The sequence below is a fragment of the Salmo salar genome, chromosome ssa20, assembly GCF_905237065.1.
Source record: "Salmo salar chromosome ssa20, Ssal_v3.1, whole genome shotgun sequence".
Lineage (NCBI taxonomy): Eukaryota > Metazoa > Chordata > Actinopteri > Salmoniformes > Salmonidae > Salmo > Salmo salar.
Window position 1 is genome coordinate 66,134,952 of NC_059461.1, and position 17,075 is coordinate 66,152,026.

The window sequence follows — 17,075 nt, forward strand, 5'->3', positions numbered from 1 at the left end:
TGTTTTGATGATAAGTGTTTGATGTGAATTTCCATTTCATTTGCATTGATGTCAGAGTGGTTAGAGGGACAATAGAGCCCTGAGAAGCAGGCCATTAGGACCTGATGGTAGTTAGCAAGTTGGGTACTACCAAAGCATGTCCAGAGTGCATAAAAGGAGATTACCATGACTCAATGGTCACATGGAATTTTACTGCGCTCATGACTCATGACTGCTGGTGTGCCGGTAATACGGTCACCACCACCCGGTCACTGCAACAGTCCTAATCATGGCCCATACTTCTCTAATTGCTCCTCTATAACAACCATCATCATACGATTATGTAATATGGACTGATGGGATGCTCTCATCAAAACAAGCCGCAAAAGGAAAGAGCTGTTGGTGGACCCTAACCCAAAGCTCAAGAACATGACCAATCTGACTGACACCGTCACTGAGTTATGTTGACATCAGATAAGAATAGCGTCTAATCAACAGCTCAAACGGGTAAGAAGAAAGTGGCTATTCTGAAAAGACAGGTTGTTTTCACCCCATTTCCAAGTCTGATTAGAAATCCTGATCTAATGCCAAATGATCTGCCAATACCAAGGTAACCATTATTTGTGAAATGGTGAATACCATTATACGTTTATGTCTAATTGTATTATCTGAAGCGCTAAAACCCAATCTGTGCTCCAACTAGACTATATCGGCAGCCAGCTGCTGCTTTGACAAAACATCGACCAAGTCAGACAGCTTTTATATACTTTATGTTCCCTTCAGCCTGAAGGGCAAACAGTGAAACAAGACAACTATGTATAAAGGTAGAAAATAGTACAACAAGAAACTGCATTTATAGTAGCTGCTGATCAATGGAAAACTAGCCCCTGCTATATAATATTATGAATGAATATGACAGGGGCATAAATTCTTATTCTAATCGGTGACAAAAGCAGCAGGCACTGGGGGTCGGAAGTCATCCCTCTGATAGTGTCTGAGAGGTGTCACGTCCTGACCAGTAAAGGGGTTATTTGTTATTGTAGTTTGGTCAGGACGTGGCAGGGGGTGTTTGTTTTATGTGTTTCGGGGTTTTGGTTTATGTTCTATGTTCGTTATTTCTATGGTCGTTCTAGTCTTTCTATTTCAATGTTTAGTTATTGGGTTGACCTTCAATTGGAGGCAGCTGTTCCTCGTTTCCTCTAATTGAAGGTCCTATTTAGTAGGGGTGTTTTTTCATGGGTTTTGTGGGTAGTTGTTCCGTATTGTGTGGCTGTGTGCCTCACAGGACTATTTCTTCGTCATTGTTTTTGTTGAAGTGTTTGTTTTGGTTTTCATCTAAATAAAGAAGATGAGTATACACGTTCCCGCTGCGTTTTGGTCTAATCAGTACAACGAACGTGACAAGAGGTAGGGCTGGGAATTGCCAGGGACCTCACAATATGATATTATCACGATACCTAAGTGCCGATACTGTGATTTTATTGAGATTCGATGTTCCAAACATATTGTTCATCATATACAGTGCATTCAGAAAGTATTCAGACCGCTTGACATTTTCCATAATCCTGTCTCTGAGCTCTATGGACAATTCCTTCGACCTCATGGCTTGGTTTTTGATCTGACGTGAACTATCAACTGTGGGACCTTATATAAACAGGTGTGCGCCTTTCCAAATCATGTCCAATTGAATTCACCACAGATGGACTCCAATCAAGTTGTAGAAACATCTCAAATATGATCAATGGAAAAAGGATGCACCTGAGCTCAAAGACTCATAACAAAGGGTCTGAATACTTATGTAAATAAGGTATTTCTGTGTTGTTTTTTAAAATACATTTGCAAAATAATATAAAACCTGTTTTCTCTATGTCATTATGGGGTATTGTGTGATTGATGAGGATTTTTTTTATTTAATCAATTTTAGAATAAGGCTGTAACGTAACAAAACGTGAAAAAAGTCAAGGGGTCTGAATATTTTCCGAATGCACTGTATCTGTCAGGCGTGAGCGTACTTGTGCTGAAGTCAGCTGCAGAAGGACAAGAGAGACACATGAGAAAACGAGTTTTGGTCAATCATGGAAATAAAGGTGCTGAAAACAAATTGTCTCCCTACTTAAAGAAGATGAAGAACAAGCTGCGATGGAAAAATACTGTTTTGGTGCAGGTACAGTCAATTAGCACAAACATTATATTGTGGTATTGTCAAAAATAATATCCCAATATGTAACAGAATCAATTTTTTCCCCCATCACTACTGAGAGGGTCACTGTTAGGACTGGCACAATTACCATATAAACGTGTAACTTAGGACTTTGGATGAAAACCATCATGAAAATAAAATAACCGCCATAACCATTATATATTAGAGGTTGGCCGATTATGATTTGTCAACGCCGATACCGATTATTGGAGGACCAAAAAAAGCCGATAACAATTAATCGGCCAATTTTTATATATATATTTCTAATAATGACAATTACAACAATACTGAATGAACAATGAACTCTTTTATTATAACTTAATATAATACATCAATAAAATCTATTTAGTCTCAAATAAATAATGAAACATGTTCAATTTGGTTTAAATAATGCAAAAACAAAGTGTTGGAGAAGAAAGTAAAAGTGCAATATGTGCCATGTAAAAAAGCTAACATTTAAGTTCCTTGCTCAGAACATGAGAACATATGAAAGCTGGTGGTTCCTTTTAAAATGAGTCTTCAATATTACCAGGTAAGAAATTTTAGGTTGTAGTTATTATAGGACTATTTCTCTCTATACCATTTGTATTTCATATACCCCTTTGACTATTGGATGTTCTAATAGGTACTTTAGTATTGCCAGCCTAATCTCGGGAGTTGATAGGCTTGAAGTCATAAACAGCGCAATGCTTGAAGCATTGCAAAGAGCTGCTGGCAAACGCAGTAAAGTGCTGTTTGAATGAATGCTTACGAGCCTGCTGCTGCCTACCACCGCTCAGTCAGACTGCTCTATCAAATCATAGACTTAATTATAACATAATAACACACAGAAATAAGAGCCTTTGGTCATTAATATGGTCAAATCCGGAAACTATCATTTCAAAAACAAAATATTCTTTCAGTGAAATACGGAACCGTTTCGTATTTTATCTAACGGGTGGCATCCCTAAGTCTAAATATTCCTGTTTCATTGCACAACCTTCAATGTTATGTCATAATTACGTACAATTCTGGCAAATTAGTCCTCGCAACGAGCCAGGCGGCCCAAACTGTTGCATATACCCTGGATCTGCGTGCAATGAACGCCAGAGAAGTGACACAATTTCCCTAGTTTAATATTGCCTGAATTTCTTTTAACTAAATATGCAGGTTTAAAAAAAGATACTTCTGTGTATTGATTTTAAGAAAGGCATTGATGTTTATGGTTAGGTACATTCGTGCAACGATTGCTATTTTGTTAAATCATCCCCCGTTTGGCGAAGTTGTCTGTCTTTGTAAGGAAGAAATAGTCTTCACACAGTTCGCAACGATCCAGGCGGCCAAAAGTGCTGCATACACCCTGACTTTGTTGCACAGAACGCAAGAAAAGTGACACAAATCCCCTAGTTATAAGAAATTCATGTTAGCAGGCAATATTAACTAAATATGCAGGTTTAAAAATATATACTTGTGTATTGATTTTAAAGAAAGGCATTGATGTTTATGGTTAGGTACACATTGGTGCAACGACAGTGCTTTTTTCGCGAATGCGCTTGTTAAATCACCCGTTTGGCGAATTAGGCTGTGATTCAATGATAAATTAACAGGCACCGCATCGATTATATGCAACGCAGGACAAGATAGATAACCTAGTAATATCATCAACCATGTGTGGTTAACTAGTGATTATGTTAAGATTTATTGTTTTTTATAAGATATGTTTAATGCTAGCTAGCACCTTACCTTGGCTCCTTGCTGCACTCGCATAACAGGTAGTCAGCCTGCCACGCAGGCTCCTCGTGAAGTGCAATGTAATCGACCATGATCGGTGTCCAAAAATGCTGATTACCAATTGTTATGAAAACTTGAAATCGGCCCTAATTAATCGGCCATTCCGATGAATCGGCCGACCTCTATTATATATATATTGTTTTGTTAAACAAACAGCTGACTAAATATGGGATGGCATTCGTGTGGTTGAGTCTGTTTCTGCGGTAACATGGAATCTTAACAACGTGATGAAACATTGTTGCTCCTTGCTGAAACAAGCAAGGTGTTGTAGCAAATGAGTATTTGGTTGCCTAGGCAACACACCCCCTTCCTGCAGCAGCAGCACATGCAGTCAGGAGCGAAGGAGAGGAGAAAATGTGCGTCTTTGCTATTCTAACGGTTATAACGGTGATCGCGATCATTTGACTGACCAATAACTGTCATCCAAAATTCCATGACCATCACAGCCCTAGTCACTGTGAGTGTTGTTTTGTGTGTAGTCAGAACACTGAGTTAGTCAGAACACTGAGTTAGTGTGCATGTGTAACGTCATGTTTTTAGTCCCCTAGGGCCAAGCATCTCTCATCTCTTAGAGGCCTGGATCTGTCTGCTCCACTTACCATCAAAGGGGAGGCTGAGGAAGGCTGCAGCAGTCCTCTCCTACCCCTCTGAGAGATTCTCTGGTCTGCTGGATATCCAGAATATCAAACAGTGCATACTCTGGTTTTAATGAATCCTTCATCCATACATTCCTCCTAGATCCTCCATCCATATCCATACATTGGTGTAGCTCCTCCATCCAAGAGGAATTCAAACACCCCATGATCCCAGTTGGGTCTGGTCGTCAATCTGAGATCATCATCATCTTGTACTGGGAAATATTTCCTTGTGGATTATTTGGCCAGCCTCACAAGATCCACACCTCAGTTGCACGCATGCACGCACGCATGCAAGCACAAACACACACACTCACAGCTGCCTATACAGGGTTGAGGATGAGTAAAGCCAGATGCCAACTGGGCTTATAAAATGCAGACATGAATCTTGGCTTGATCCAACAACTTAGTCTACAACACATCAAATATACAGTTATTAAGGTGTAATACAGCCATAAAATAGGATTAATAAACATTAATTAAAAGCCATATTGAAATAGAAGTTTCACTGTACATGCTAAGTGCTCCAAGGTGCCAACCAGCTTGTCTGAGAGGGAGCCCAGCCATTAACAGCTTAAGCAACACATGCTATTCAAACACCAGCTAAACTAAAGATAGCAGTCCAGCAACTAAGTGTAGGCTAGGAAGTGTGTTATAACGTTCTGTACATATGCCTATTCTTCTCAGAGAAGGTTGTAATGGAGGAGTCCTGGGTGAAAGCTCACTGCAGGTATGTCCATGCTGTTCAATATGAAGAAAGAGCACTGGCCATTGCGTCCTGATTTCAGCATGTTTACAAACAAACACAGCTTTAGTAGATAATGCTGGTAAGTGGTCAGCTATGATCTGAATGAAGATTATCCTATGATTCCCTGGCAACTGAGATTGGAGAAAAATCTCCACTCACATGATTGGCTGGGGTCGTCACCATCATATGACAGGATCCAGCAGAAATACAAACATAGACCTAGGCCTACATGATTGGCTGTAGTGTTGTTGTTGTTGTCATAATCACCACTCATAAGACTGTGCAGACAGTCACAGCAGGAACTAAAATGGTCCATGGAGAGGTGAGGCATAGCCTACGTCTGTGTCTGCCTCTGCCAATATTCTACTTTGAGATATTACTTCTTGGATGTCAAAGTTACCATTCATAGAGAGGCTAACCAGCATCACCAAGTGCAGGACTGCAAGCATCAACCTCCATACCGCTGATATATCTAAACACAAACCTCGAAATGGAGACGTTACTCCAAAAGCATTATGAATCAGACGCTAGCTTACGTGTTGACTCTCTCTGACATGTCATTTCCAACCTCCTCTCTCCATCTTATGGTGCAATCGGAAAGTATTCAGACCCCTTGACATGTCCCACATTTTGTTACGTTACAGCCTTATTCTGAAACGGATTAAATAAACATTTTTCCTCATCAATCTACACACAATACCCCACAATGACAAAGCGAAAATCAGTTTTTAGATTTTTTTCCAAATTTATTAAAAATAAAAAACAGAAATACCTTATTTACATAAGTATTCAGACCCTTTGTTATGAGGCCCGAAATTGACCTCAGGTGCATCCTGTTTCCATTGATCATCCTTAAGCAGTTTCTTGTGGTAAATTCAATTAATTGAACATGATTTGGAAAGACACACCTGTCTATATAAGGTCCAACAGTTTACAGTGCATGTCAGAGCAAAAACCAAGCCATGAGGTCAAAGAAATTGTCCGTACAGTTCTGAGACAAGATTATGTCGAGGCACAGATCTGGGGAAGGGTACCAAAACATGTCTGCAGCATTGAAGGTCCCCAAGAACACAGTGGCCTCCATCATTCTTAAATGGAAGAAGCTTGGAACCCCCAAGACTCTTCCTAGAGCTGGCTGCCTGGCCAAACTGAGCAATCGGGGGAGAAGGGCCTTGGTCAGGGAGATGACCAAGAACCCGATGGTCACTCTGACAGAGCTCCAGAGTTCCTCTGTGGAGATGGGAGAACCTTACAGAAGGACAACCATCTCTGCAGCTCTCCATCAATCAAGCCTTTATGGTTGAGTGGCCAGACAGAAGCCATTCTTCAGAAAAAGGCACATGACAGCCCGCTTGGAGTTTGCCAAATGGCACCTAAAGGACTCTCAGACCATGAGAAACAAGATTCTCTGGTCTGATGAAACCATGATTGAACTCTTTGGCCTGAATGCAAAGCGTCACGTCTGGAGGAAACCTGGCACCATCCCTACAGTGAAGCATGGTGGTGGCAGCATCAAGCTGTGGGGATGTTTTTCAGAGGCAGGGACTGGGAGACCAGTCAGGATCAAGGGAAAGACAAACGACGTAAAGTACAGAGAGATCCTTGATGAAAACCTACTCCAGAGCGCTCAGGACCTCAGACTCGGGTGAAGATTCACCTTCCAACAGGACAACGATCCAAAGAACATAGGAAAAACAACGCAGGAGTGGCTTCGGGACAAGTTTCTGAATGTCCCTCAGTTGCACACATGCATGCAGACCCAAACGTCGTTTGGGTCTTTGCGTGTCAAAAAAGATAGACGTCAAATAACACTATTTGATGTGTCAAATAACACAACATCTGTTTCAGTAGCTATATAGTTAGCTAGCTAACTATATAGCTAGGTGTCATCATCTTAAATAACCCTAATTTCCATCACTGTCAAAGACATACTTTTATTTTGAAGGAAAACTGCAAATTACACTATTGTGCCTAATCCTTATTGTGGCTAGCTTCACAACACATAACCCGGTGTGGTCGAGCCTCACTAGCCAGATGAAGCTAGCTGGCTGCTTATAACGTTAGCTTTGGGCAACAGGGTTAAGTTGCTGACTAGCTATTTATTTTCATGAACTGAAGTGACTACTTCGTGAGTACTTACTCACAAAGATTCCTAAATCATTGCTAAGAATAATGAAAATGACTGCAGGTTCTACTGGTCATTGTTTTCAGGCTGGTTGTATTGGTGCTAGCTAGGTGCCAAGCTAAAGCTAGCTACCCCAGAAGTTGTGGTCAAACAAATGATGCTTTATTACCAATGCAGTATTTTAAACACATCGTTCATGGCCGGTGTTTGCTTGTATGCAGACTTTTTTGTACAGCTTTGACAGTGCTACTGTATCTTTCTTGACACGCAAAGACCCAAACGGCGTTCCATAGTATGTATGTCGTGAAGCTAATAGCAGTGACGCTATTACTGCGTAACTCCGGTAGGGCAGCATCTGAAAAATAGCTCACTTGGTAGTGTGTACCGGTGCTCGACCAGTCGACGAAAGCCAACATCACCCACAACAGAAAACGGTTGATTGTCAAGTGCAATGAATTCCATTATCTTGGCTTTAATGGATTTCGCCTTTGAGTTGTCTCGCTGAAATGTTCTTACTCTTTCAAATGACTGCTCGACTTGTTGACTGCTCGATCCACACAGCAGACATTGTGGGCTAGTTTAGGAATGCTGTGTTGCACATATAGCGCAACATTTTACGTGGCGGAATGAGGTCAGCTTTGACATCGGTTTTGCACATCGGGGCGTTAAACTAGACATCGGCCGATACCGATGTTAGAATTTTTAGCTAATATTGGCCAATTCCGATATGTTCACCGATATATCGTGCATCCCTACCTGTAACCACACGGAATTAACCCTGTAACCACGCATAATTAACCCTGTAACCACGCATAATTCATGGTTAAAAAATCCAATTAAAGCAAATTCCGACGTGAAACTATGAGTATAGGTTGATATTAGAGGTTGACCGATTAATCGGAATGGCCGATTAATTAGAGCCGATTTCAAGTTTTCATAACAATCGGTATTTTTGGACGCCGATTTGCCGTTTTCTTTTTTTAATACACCTTTATTTAACTAGGCAAGTCAGTTAAGAACACATTCTTATTTTCAATGACGGCCTAGGAACGGTGGGTTAACTGACTTGTTCAGGGTCAGAACGACAGATTTTTACCTTGTCAGCTCAGAGATTCGTTTTTGCAACCTTCCGGTTACTAGTCCAACGCTCTAACCACCTGCCTTACATTGCACTCCACGAGGAGCCTGCGTGGCAGGCTGACTACCTGTTACGCGAGGGCAGCAAGAAGCCAAGGTAAGTTGCTAGCTAGCATTAAACTTATCTTATGAAAAGCAATCAATCTTAACATAATCACTAGTTAACTACACATGGTTGATGATATTACTAGTTTATCTAGCGTGTCCTGCGTTGCATATAATCGATGCGGTGCCTGTTAATTTCTCATAAAATCACAGCCTACTTCGACAAACGGGTGATGATTTAACAAGCGCATTTGCGAAAAAAGCACTGTCGTTGCACCAATGTACCTAACCATAAACATCAATGCCTTTCTTTAAAATCAATACACAACTATATATTTTTAAACCTGCATATTTAGTTCATATTGCCTGCTAACATGAATTTCTTATAACTAGGGAAATTGTGTCACTTCTCTTGCGTTCCGTGCAAGCAGTCAGGGTATATGCAGCAGTTTGGGCCGCCTGGCTCATTTCGAACTGTGTGAAGTCCATTTATTCCTAACAAAGGCCGTAATTAATTATGGCATAACATTGAAGGTTGTACAATGTAACAGCAATATTTAGACTTAGGGATGCCATCCAGTAGATAAAATACGGAACGGTTCCGTATTTCACTGAAAGAATAAACGTTTTGTTTTCGAAATGATAGTTTCCAGGTTCAACCATTTTAATGACCAAAGGCTCGTATTTCTGTGTGTTATTATGTCTTATGTTATTATATTATGTTATGTTATTAAGTCTATGATTTGATAGAGCAGTCTGACTGAGCGGTGGTAGGCACCAGCAGGCTCGTAAGCATTCATTCAAACAGCAATTTCATGTGTTTGCCAGCAGCTCTTCGCAATGCTTCAAGCATTGTGCTGTTTATGACTTCAAGCCTATCAACTCCCGAGATTAGGCTGGTGTAACCGATGTGAAATGGCTAGCTAGTTAGCGGGGTGTGCGCTAATAGCGTTTCAAACGTCACTCGCTCTGAGACTTGGAGTAGTTGTTCCCCTTGCTCTGCATGGGTAACGCTGCTTCGAGGGTGGCTGTTGTCGATGTGTTCCTGGTTCGAGCCCAGGTAGGGGCGAGGAGAGGGACGGAAGCTATACTGTTGCACTGGCAATACTAAAGTGCCTATAAGAACATCCAATAGTCAAAGGTATATGAAATACAAATCGTATATAGAGCGAAATAATCCTATAATTTCTATAATAACTACAACCTAAAACTTCTTACCTGGGAATATTGAAGACTCATGTTAAAAGGAACCACCAGCTTTCATATGTTCTCATGTTCTGAGCAAGGAACTTAAACGTTAGCTTTTTTACATGGCACATATTGCACTTTTACTTTCTTCTCCAACACTTTTTTTTGCATTATATAAACCAAATTGATCATGTTTCATTATTTATTTGAGGCTAAATTGATTTTATTGATGTATTATATTAAGTTAAAATAAGTGTTCATTCAGTATTGTTGTAATTGCCATTATTACAAATAAAGTTAAAAAATCTGCCGATTTATCGGTATCGGCTTTTTTGGTTCTGCAATAACCGGTATCGGTATCGGCGTTGAAAAATCATAATCGGTCGACCTCTAGTTGATATAAAACCATCGACAGATGTGGAAAAGTGTCAATAGGCCTACTTTTTTAAAAATACAGTAAAGTTAACAGCATTTGAGGATATTCGAGCCAAAATGTATATTTAAATGGCTGATATGTTGAGAGGAACAACAGCATTGCTTGTTGACATGATAAGCAAAGGTCTATTTCCAATTAGCATCTCCTCCTCACACTACTATAGAATCTCAGGGGAGTAACAGTGTTCTGCTTCTGGCAGGAAGGCAGCATTATTAGCAGGCTCAGCCTCCATCCCAGCTAAAGCTTGAGGACCGTAACTCGTCACCATATCAGGAGGTGACATCACAGAGATGAGTCACACACAGTGTGTAGACTATCAGTTGAGTGAGCATCACCACTAAAACCTTCAGTAACGATCTAGTATGTTCACGAAGCATTTATTACACTTCTAGCTACATGTATATGACCATCATAAACATGATTTTATAGCCAAAGTGAGACACAAAGAGAGACGCAATCACAGATTCCCAAGATAAGAAGTCTATTTATTGATGCATAGGCCTATGTTTTATTATAACACAAGACAATAGGGGCCATGTTTTGTAATCAAGTAGGGAAATACTTGGATTCCTGCACTTATGCACCACCAATAGATTGGGTAGGCTATAAAAACATGCAAGGGTATCTGTATACTAACTTGGACAGATTTTCACCCCACTGAAAGAAGACCAGCATCCCTGAGTCACCTCTTCTCTGATGACGTTGAGACTGCTGTTTTGTTAATGAAGCTGCCAGTTGAGGACTTGTGAGGCAAAAATAGACTACCACGTTTCAGAAGTAAGTTCTTTGTTTCTGGCCATTTTGAGCCTGTAATCGAACCCACAAATGCTGATGCTCCAGATACTCAACTAGTCTAAAGAAGGCCAGTTTTATTGCTTCTTTAATCAGAACAACATTTTTCAAACATGGGTTTTCTAATGATCAATTAGCCTTTTAAAATGATAAACTTGGATTAGCTAACACAACGTACCATTGGAACACAGGAGTGATGGTTGCTGATAATGGGCCTCTGTACGCCTATGTAGATATTCCATAAAAAAATCAGCCATTTCCAGCTACAATAGTCATTTACAACCTTAACCAGGTCTACAATGTATTTCAGATCAATTTGATGTTATTTTAATGGACAAAAAATATGCTTTTCTTTCAAATACAAGGACATTTATAAGTGACCCCAAACTTTTGAACGGTAGTGTATGTGTCTTTCGGAGGGGGTGTGTTAAAAGCTGAAGTCAAATTTCTGTTGGACCTTGTGTGCAATTGACCAATAAAGTGATCTTAATTGTAATCTTAGGGGCTTTGCTTTGTTGAGAATGAGAAGCCTTGCTGGATTCTAGCTCAGTAAAATCCAAAGAGTTATCTCTGCTTGACCATCATGAGTGATATCAACCCATTGAAGTCCAATTTTTTTCATCACAATCTATACTGAACAAAAATATAAAACACATCATGTAAAGTGTTGGTACCATGTTTCATGAGCTGAAATAAAAGATCCCAGAAATGTTCCATTCGCACAAAAATATTATTTCTCTCAAATGCTTGCATCCCTGTTAGTGAGCATTTCTCCTTTGCCAAGATAATCCATCCACCTGATAGGTGTGGCATATCAAGAAGCTGATTAAACAGCATGATCATTACACAGATGCACCTTGAGCTGGGCACAATAGAAGGCCACTCTAAAATGTGCTATTTTGTCACACAACACTATGTCACAGATGTCTCAAGTTGAGGTAGCGTGCAATGTCCACTACAGCTGTTTCCTTTTAATTGAATGTTCATTTCTCTACCATAAGCTGCCTCCAACATCATTTCACATCCGGCTTCTTCACCTGCGGGATCATCTGAGACCAGCCACCCAGACAGCTGATGAAACTGTGGGTTTGCACAACCGAAGAATTTCTGTACAAACTGTCAGAAACCGTCTCAGGGAAGCTCATCTGCAGATAGCGTTGTGTGGGCGCGCTGTTTGCCCCAAGGTGACGGTTGGGTTATGGTATAGGCAGGCATAAGCTACGGACAACGAACACAATTGCATTTTATTGATGGCAATTTAAATGCACAGAGATACCGTGACGAAATCCTGAGGCCCATTGTCTTGCCATTCATCTGCCGCCATCACCTCATGTTTCAGCATGATAATGCAATGCCCCACCCATGTCGTAAGGATATGTACACAATTCCTGGAAGATGAAAATGTCCCAGTTGTTCCATGGCCTGCATACTCACCAGACATGTCATCCATTGAGCATGTTTAGGATGCTTTTGATTGAGGTGTAGGACAGTGTGTTCCAGTTCCCACCAATATCCAGAAACTTCGCACAGCCATTGAAGAGGAGTGGTACAACATTCCACAGGCCACAAGTAACAGCCTGATCAACTCTATGTGAAGTAGATGTGTCTGGCTGCATAAAGCAAATGGTTGTCACACCAGATACTGACTGATTTCTGATCCATGTTTTCTGATTTCTGATCCATAAGGTATTTGTGACCAACAGATGCATATCTGTATTCCAAGTCATGTGAAATCGATATATTACGGCCTAATTACTTATTTTAAATTGACTGACTTCCTTATATGAACTGTAACTCAGTAAAATCTTTGAAATTGTTGTAAAAAATGCTGATAGGGCTGGACCACACAGGTGTGGACCTGGACCATAGGTTAAATGGATGCTGACAAAATGTAAACGAGTGAAAGTAGCCACACTTGTGACAGTAGCTTAATCTCAATTTCACACAATCCTTCAGTGATGGCAACGTTTCAGTTTGCGTGCAGTCGCTCTCCCGCCTACGGACGGACACTACGCTCGAGCGACCGGAGTCATGATGATGTTTGGGAGAGATGACCAGGAGGAGAATTACTGAGTAGCAACATATGCATTGATGTACGCACGTAAGCAGTATTTTAAACGCTATCCATCCAATAGACACATCCATACTGTATTCTATATCAATGCAATTACTGGTGATATGACGACAAAATATAAACCCTAAAGTAATGAGATTAACTTCACGCCTTGCTGGAAGGGGCATTGCTGATGGGTAGCTAGTTAGTTAACAGTTGTGAAAATTATACTTGTCCTAAGATTATGATAAAACAACTAGCTATATATCAAACAAAGTCATGTATTCTTAACTAAGAAAATGTTTAATCGTGTACACCATGGCAGAATATGTTAACAACATCCCTAACTGCGTGGCAGCAGCTAACCAGCCAATTCACATTAAAATACCATCTCATTCAAAAATGTTGTATTGTACAATCTTCCTTCATCCATCCACCTGCTACTGCCGAGGGAAGGACATGTACTGTACACAGTCCCTCAATGGATGGGGATTGTCACGGACGCACAGTCCACCTTTTTCCTGATTCGAGTATTTTATCAAATACCTGGCCTGAATAGCAGCCATTAGGAAAAACAGTAACATTAGCTTAGCCATCTTACCTGTAGAGCCCACGAGAAGGAAGGCTAAAATGATATCCTTCGCGTGGATCATTGCAACTCCTTGATTAGACCACGCAAATGGCTTAATAAAGATTGTGGACCCTGCAATATGTGGTTGTTCTTGATATTTTCAAAAACAATACATTTCCATATTGCTAGCTATTTATTTTTTGTATGGCAAATTGGTAGTATTTCTAGTGTATTATCGATGTAGTGGCGGCAGAAGATCAGCGCCTGCACACTGTTCAAAGAATGAGTGACAAAGCCAATGCCTCCATACACACATGAATTAATCCGCCCAGTCGGAATAACAAGGATTTGCTGTAAAATAGTGCGCCATGCGCAGTAGTCCGTGGACCTCATACCTTTTGATTCAAAATAGGTCGAACATAAACTAAAGGTCTATTCGAATCGGCATACCATTATTCAACATTTTGACGTATTCAAACTACTGTTGATTTCGGGAACGACTGCTTTATTAAAATAAAACATCTGTAAAAGCCTAAACATAGCAGGCATACAGCAGCTGAAGTTCAAGCAGATCAGATGGTTAGATAGACATGGTAAGATATGTCTATCTGTGAAGTCAAATTCTTTCTCTTTGTCATCTCTGACAGAAAACAGAATACATCTCTTATTCCACCTCAAAATTCATGTCTAGACAATGCACAAGTAATATATGTGAAAAAGAAAGTCAATCAATCAATCAAATGTATTAATAAAGCCCTTTTTACATCAGCAGATGTCACAAAGTGCTACAAGTCAACTTGCTCTGTGTATTGTTGTCAAATCGAATTGATTAATTGATACGCTAGTGAAAGGTTTGGTCACGCCATCATCATGAACATTGTTATCACTATTTATCACAGGAAGAACAGGTACAATTGAAGGATAAGATTCCCTGTGATCTCAGAGCTGCGATATCTGCATATGTATCAGTTAGCAGGAGTTAGCGATGGTGTTGTCAGACAGTGGAGTCATTGTCCTGGAAGTTGTCCTGCAGGACATAGAGGGCCCCTTTGTACAGGCCTGATATTAATCTGGGGAGGCAGAGAACTGGAGGAGTCTGCTTGTGTCTCACATACACACACACACTGACGTGCACGCACGCACACACAAACACAAACGCAATTCTCCTAAGTCTAAAGGAAATGAGAAGCTGGTATCATTGCAACAGACTTGTAACATTGTTATTACCATCAAATTAGAGATGTTGTGTCTATCTCAAGGAGTTATATATGTTTATGTCATTTGAGGTTATACTATATATTTTCATGTTAAAGTGTCTAGTGTTCCATTATTAAAGTGGCTAGTGATTTCAAGTCTATGTATATAGGGTAGTAGCTTTTAAGTTGCAGGGTTACGTAACCGGGTGGAAGCTACCTACTGATAACCCTTACCAGAGCTATCACCCCAGTCTACAGAGGGCTCTTCCTTACACTACATAGTTGGCCAGTGTTTCACTGGTCAGCCATAATGATGCCAAACATGTCATCACCTTTGCTCCTATCTAGCATGTTTGGGGTTGTTGTGTAAAGAACAGTTCAGATATTCTGTGAATGCTTTACATCTTACCAGAGCTATTGTATCCATTGGTCAGATGACGTCTTAGAAGACAGAGCATGGGTTTGTCTTTATGGATGCTATGTGAAAGAGGGTCAGTGCCAGGGCCCGTATTCATAAAGCGTCATAAAGTATGAGTGCTAATCTAGGATCAGTTGCCCTTTTAGATCATGATGAATAAGATTACATGGACAGGGGAGACCTGATCCTAGATCAGCACTCCTACATTTGAATGCGGGCCCAGGGCTATAGATCGAACTCTATGGAACCAATCTGCTCTATCCTCCATTTATAATGAATGTTGCCCAAAATACTTGCACACAAGCTTGGCTCCCGTGACACAGTTAATGCAGGGGTTAAAAGCATGCATTACAGTTCGATCCAGAACTGGTGAAGTAGCTTGGCTATTATTTTGAGAGTTTACTGATAACCCTATGGTACTTCGATGTGAAATCGTCAACTGGTGTGGTCTGCCCTGCGCATGTTTTCATTACTTTAAATCTATATGAGAAACATTGAACAAATCTGTCAAAACAGAGAGACGATTAAGTTGATCTTTCAGTGCCTAAATTACCTGTTCTCTTAGCAGCTTTGAGCATCTCATGTTTTTATGAGCTTCTTTCTATTAGTTTCTTTTCTGGTACTGTGTTATTATGCCCATAGCATAATGCAATGAATGTGACCTCATCACTCCCATGGTCCCGACATCCTATGTCCTTCTCCAAGTACAGTGCCCTACTTTGTAAGCTACACCAAACAGTATACTACCATTATGATTGCCATTGTTGTTTGTTATATCTTAATATAATATCTTAATATCTTAAAGCAATGTAGCTAGCTACCTATGAGACATCTAAAGTCAATTCAATTGGAACTATATCACCCTTCCTCCACTCAGAGTCACTGAGGAACTACTATTGAGCTTGCTTCTCACTCGACTCAACAGCACTTAGATATCATTTTGAATAGCTGCTACCATCTAGTGGTAGTATAATGCCACACATGTTGTTGCAGAAAATAAACATGGAGAGAATGTCGGGATTCTATGGAAGTCCAGAGAGGACATATAAAAAACACTATTCCCTCGTTATGTCGAGATCATGACCTATTTATCTCATGATCACTACATAACAAAAGTTGTCATCAGCCATTCATTTGTTCAGGGCGGCAGATAGCCTAGTGGTAGCGCGTTGACTGGCAAACCTGTTTCCAAGGCTGTGTGCCGCCACCAAGACCACAGCCAATCACATGCAAGGAACATCGCAGCTAACTTGGCTAGTATTGTGAGCTAGCTGGGTAGTCTTGTTGGCTAGTTAGCTAGCAAGCTAGCTTGAAATCTATATTGGTTGTTAGCATAACTGATATGTGTCACTTTGTATTTTGTGGATAATATTTGCATTCACAGTGGGTGAGCTCCATTTCTGACAGGATGATCAGATTCAGTTTCAGCCTTCAATTTCAGGATGCTTGTAGGCTGTTTCATAGGTAAGGCTCCTTGCTGGCAGATTAGCTGTCAGAGTGCTTTATTGGCAGATGTGTATATGATCCAGGGAGTAAGCTCTATTCCTGGATCAAATTCCATAGCAGCCTCAAAAGGCTGATGTCAGGATTCTGCCTTTTAGGCTGTTTCATAGGTAAAGCTCCTTGCAGTAGGCAGCATCCTGATTTATCAACCTCAGAGGCTGCTATTGAATCTGATCCATCAGCCAGGAATAGAGCACACCCTCTCTTGATCATATATATAATGCACTGACTCCTAATCTGCATGCAAGGAGCTTTACATATCAAATCAATTTGATTTAT

At 40.5% G+C, this 17,075-nt stretch overlaps 1 protein-coding gene across 9 annotated transcripts in view; it reads right to left on the minus strand.

Annotated features, from left to right (window-relative positions):
* Window positions 1-13,973, minus strand: part of LOC106581152 (neural cell adhesion molecule 1-like) — a 138,704-nt gene extending 124,731 nt beyond the window's left edge. For all 9 annotated transcript variants that reach the window (XR_001323021.2, XR_001323022.2, XM_014163013.2 and 6 more), the window contains exon 1: window positions 13,710-13,973. Coding sequence is in view for 7 of the 9 variants with exons in the window: in XM_014163013.2 (XP_014018488.1) it covers window positions 13,710-13,761 (52 nt within the window). In the remaining 2 variants the exon portion in view is untranslated. The remainder of the gene's footprint in view (window positions 1-13,709) is intronic.
* Between the last annotated feature and the right edge of the window lie 3,102 nt (window positions 13,974-17,075).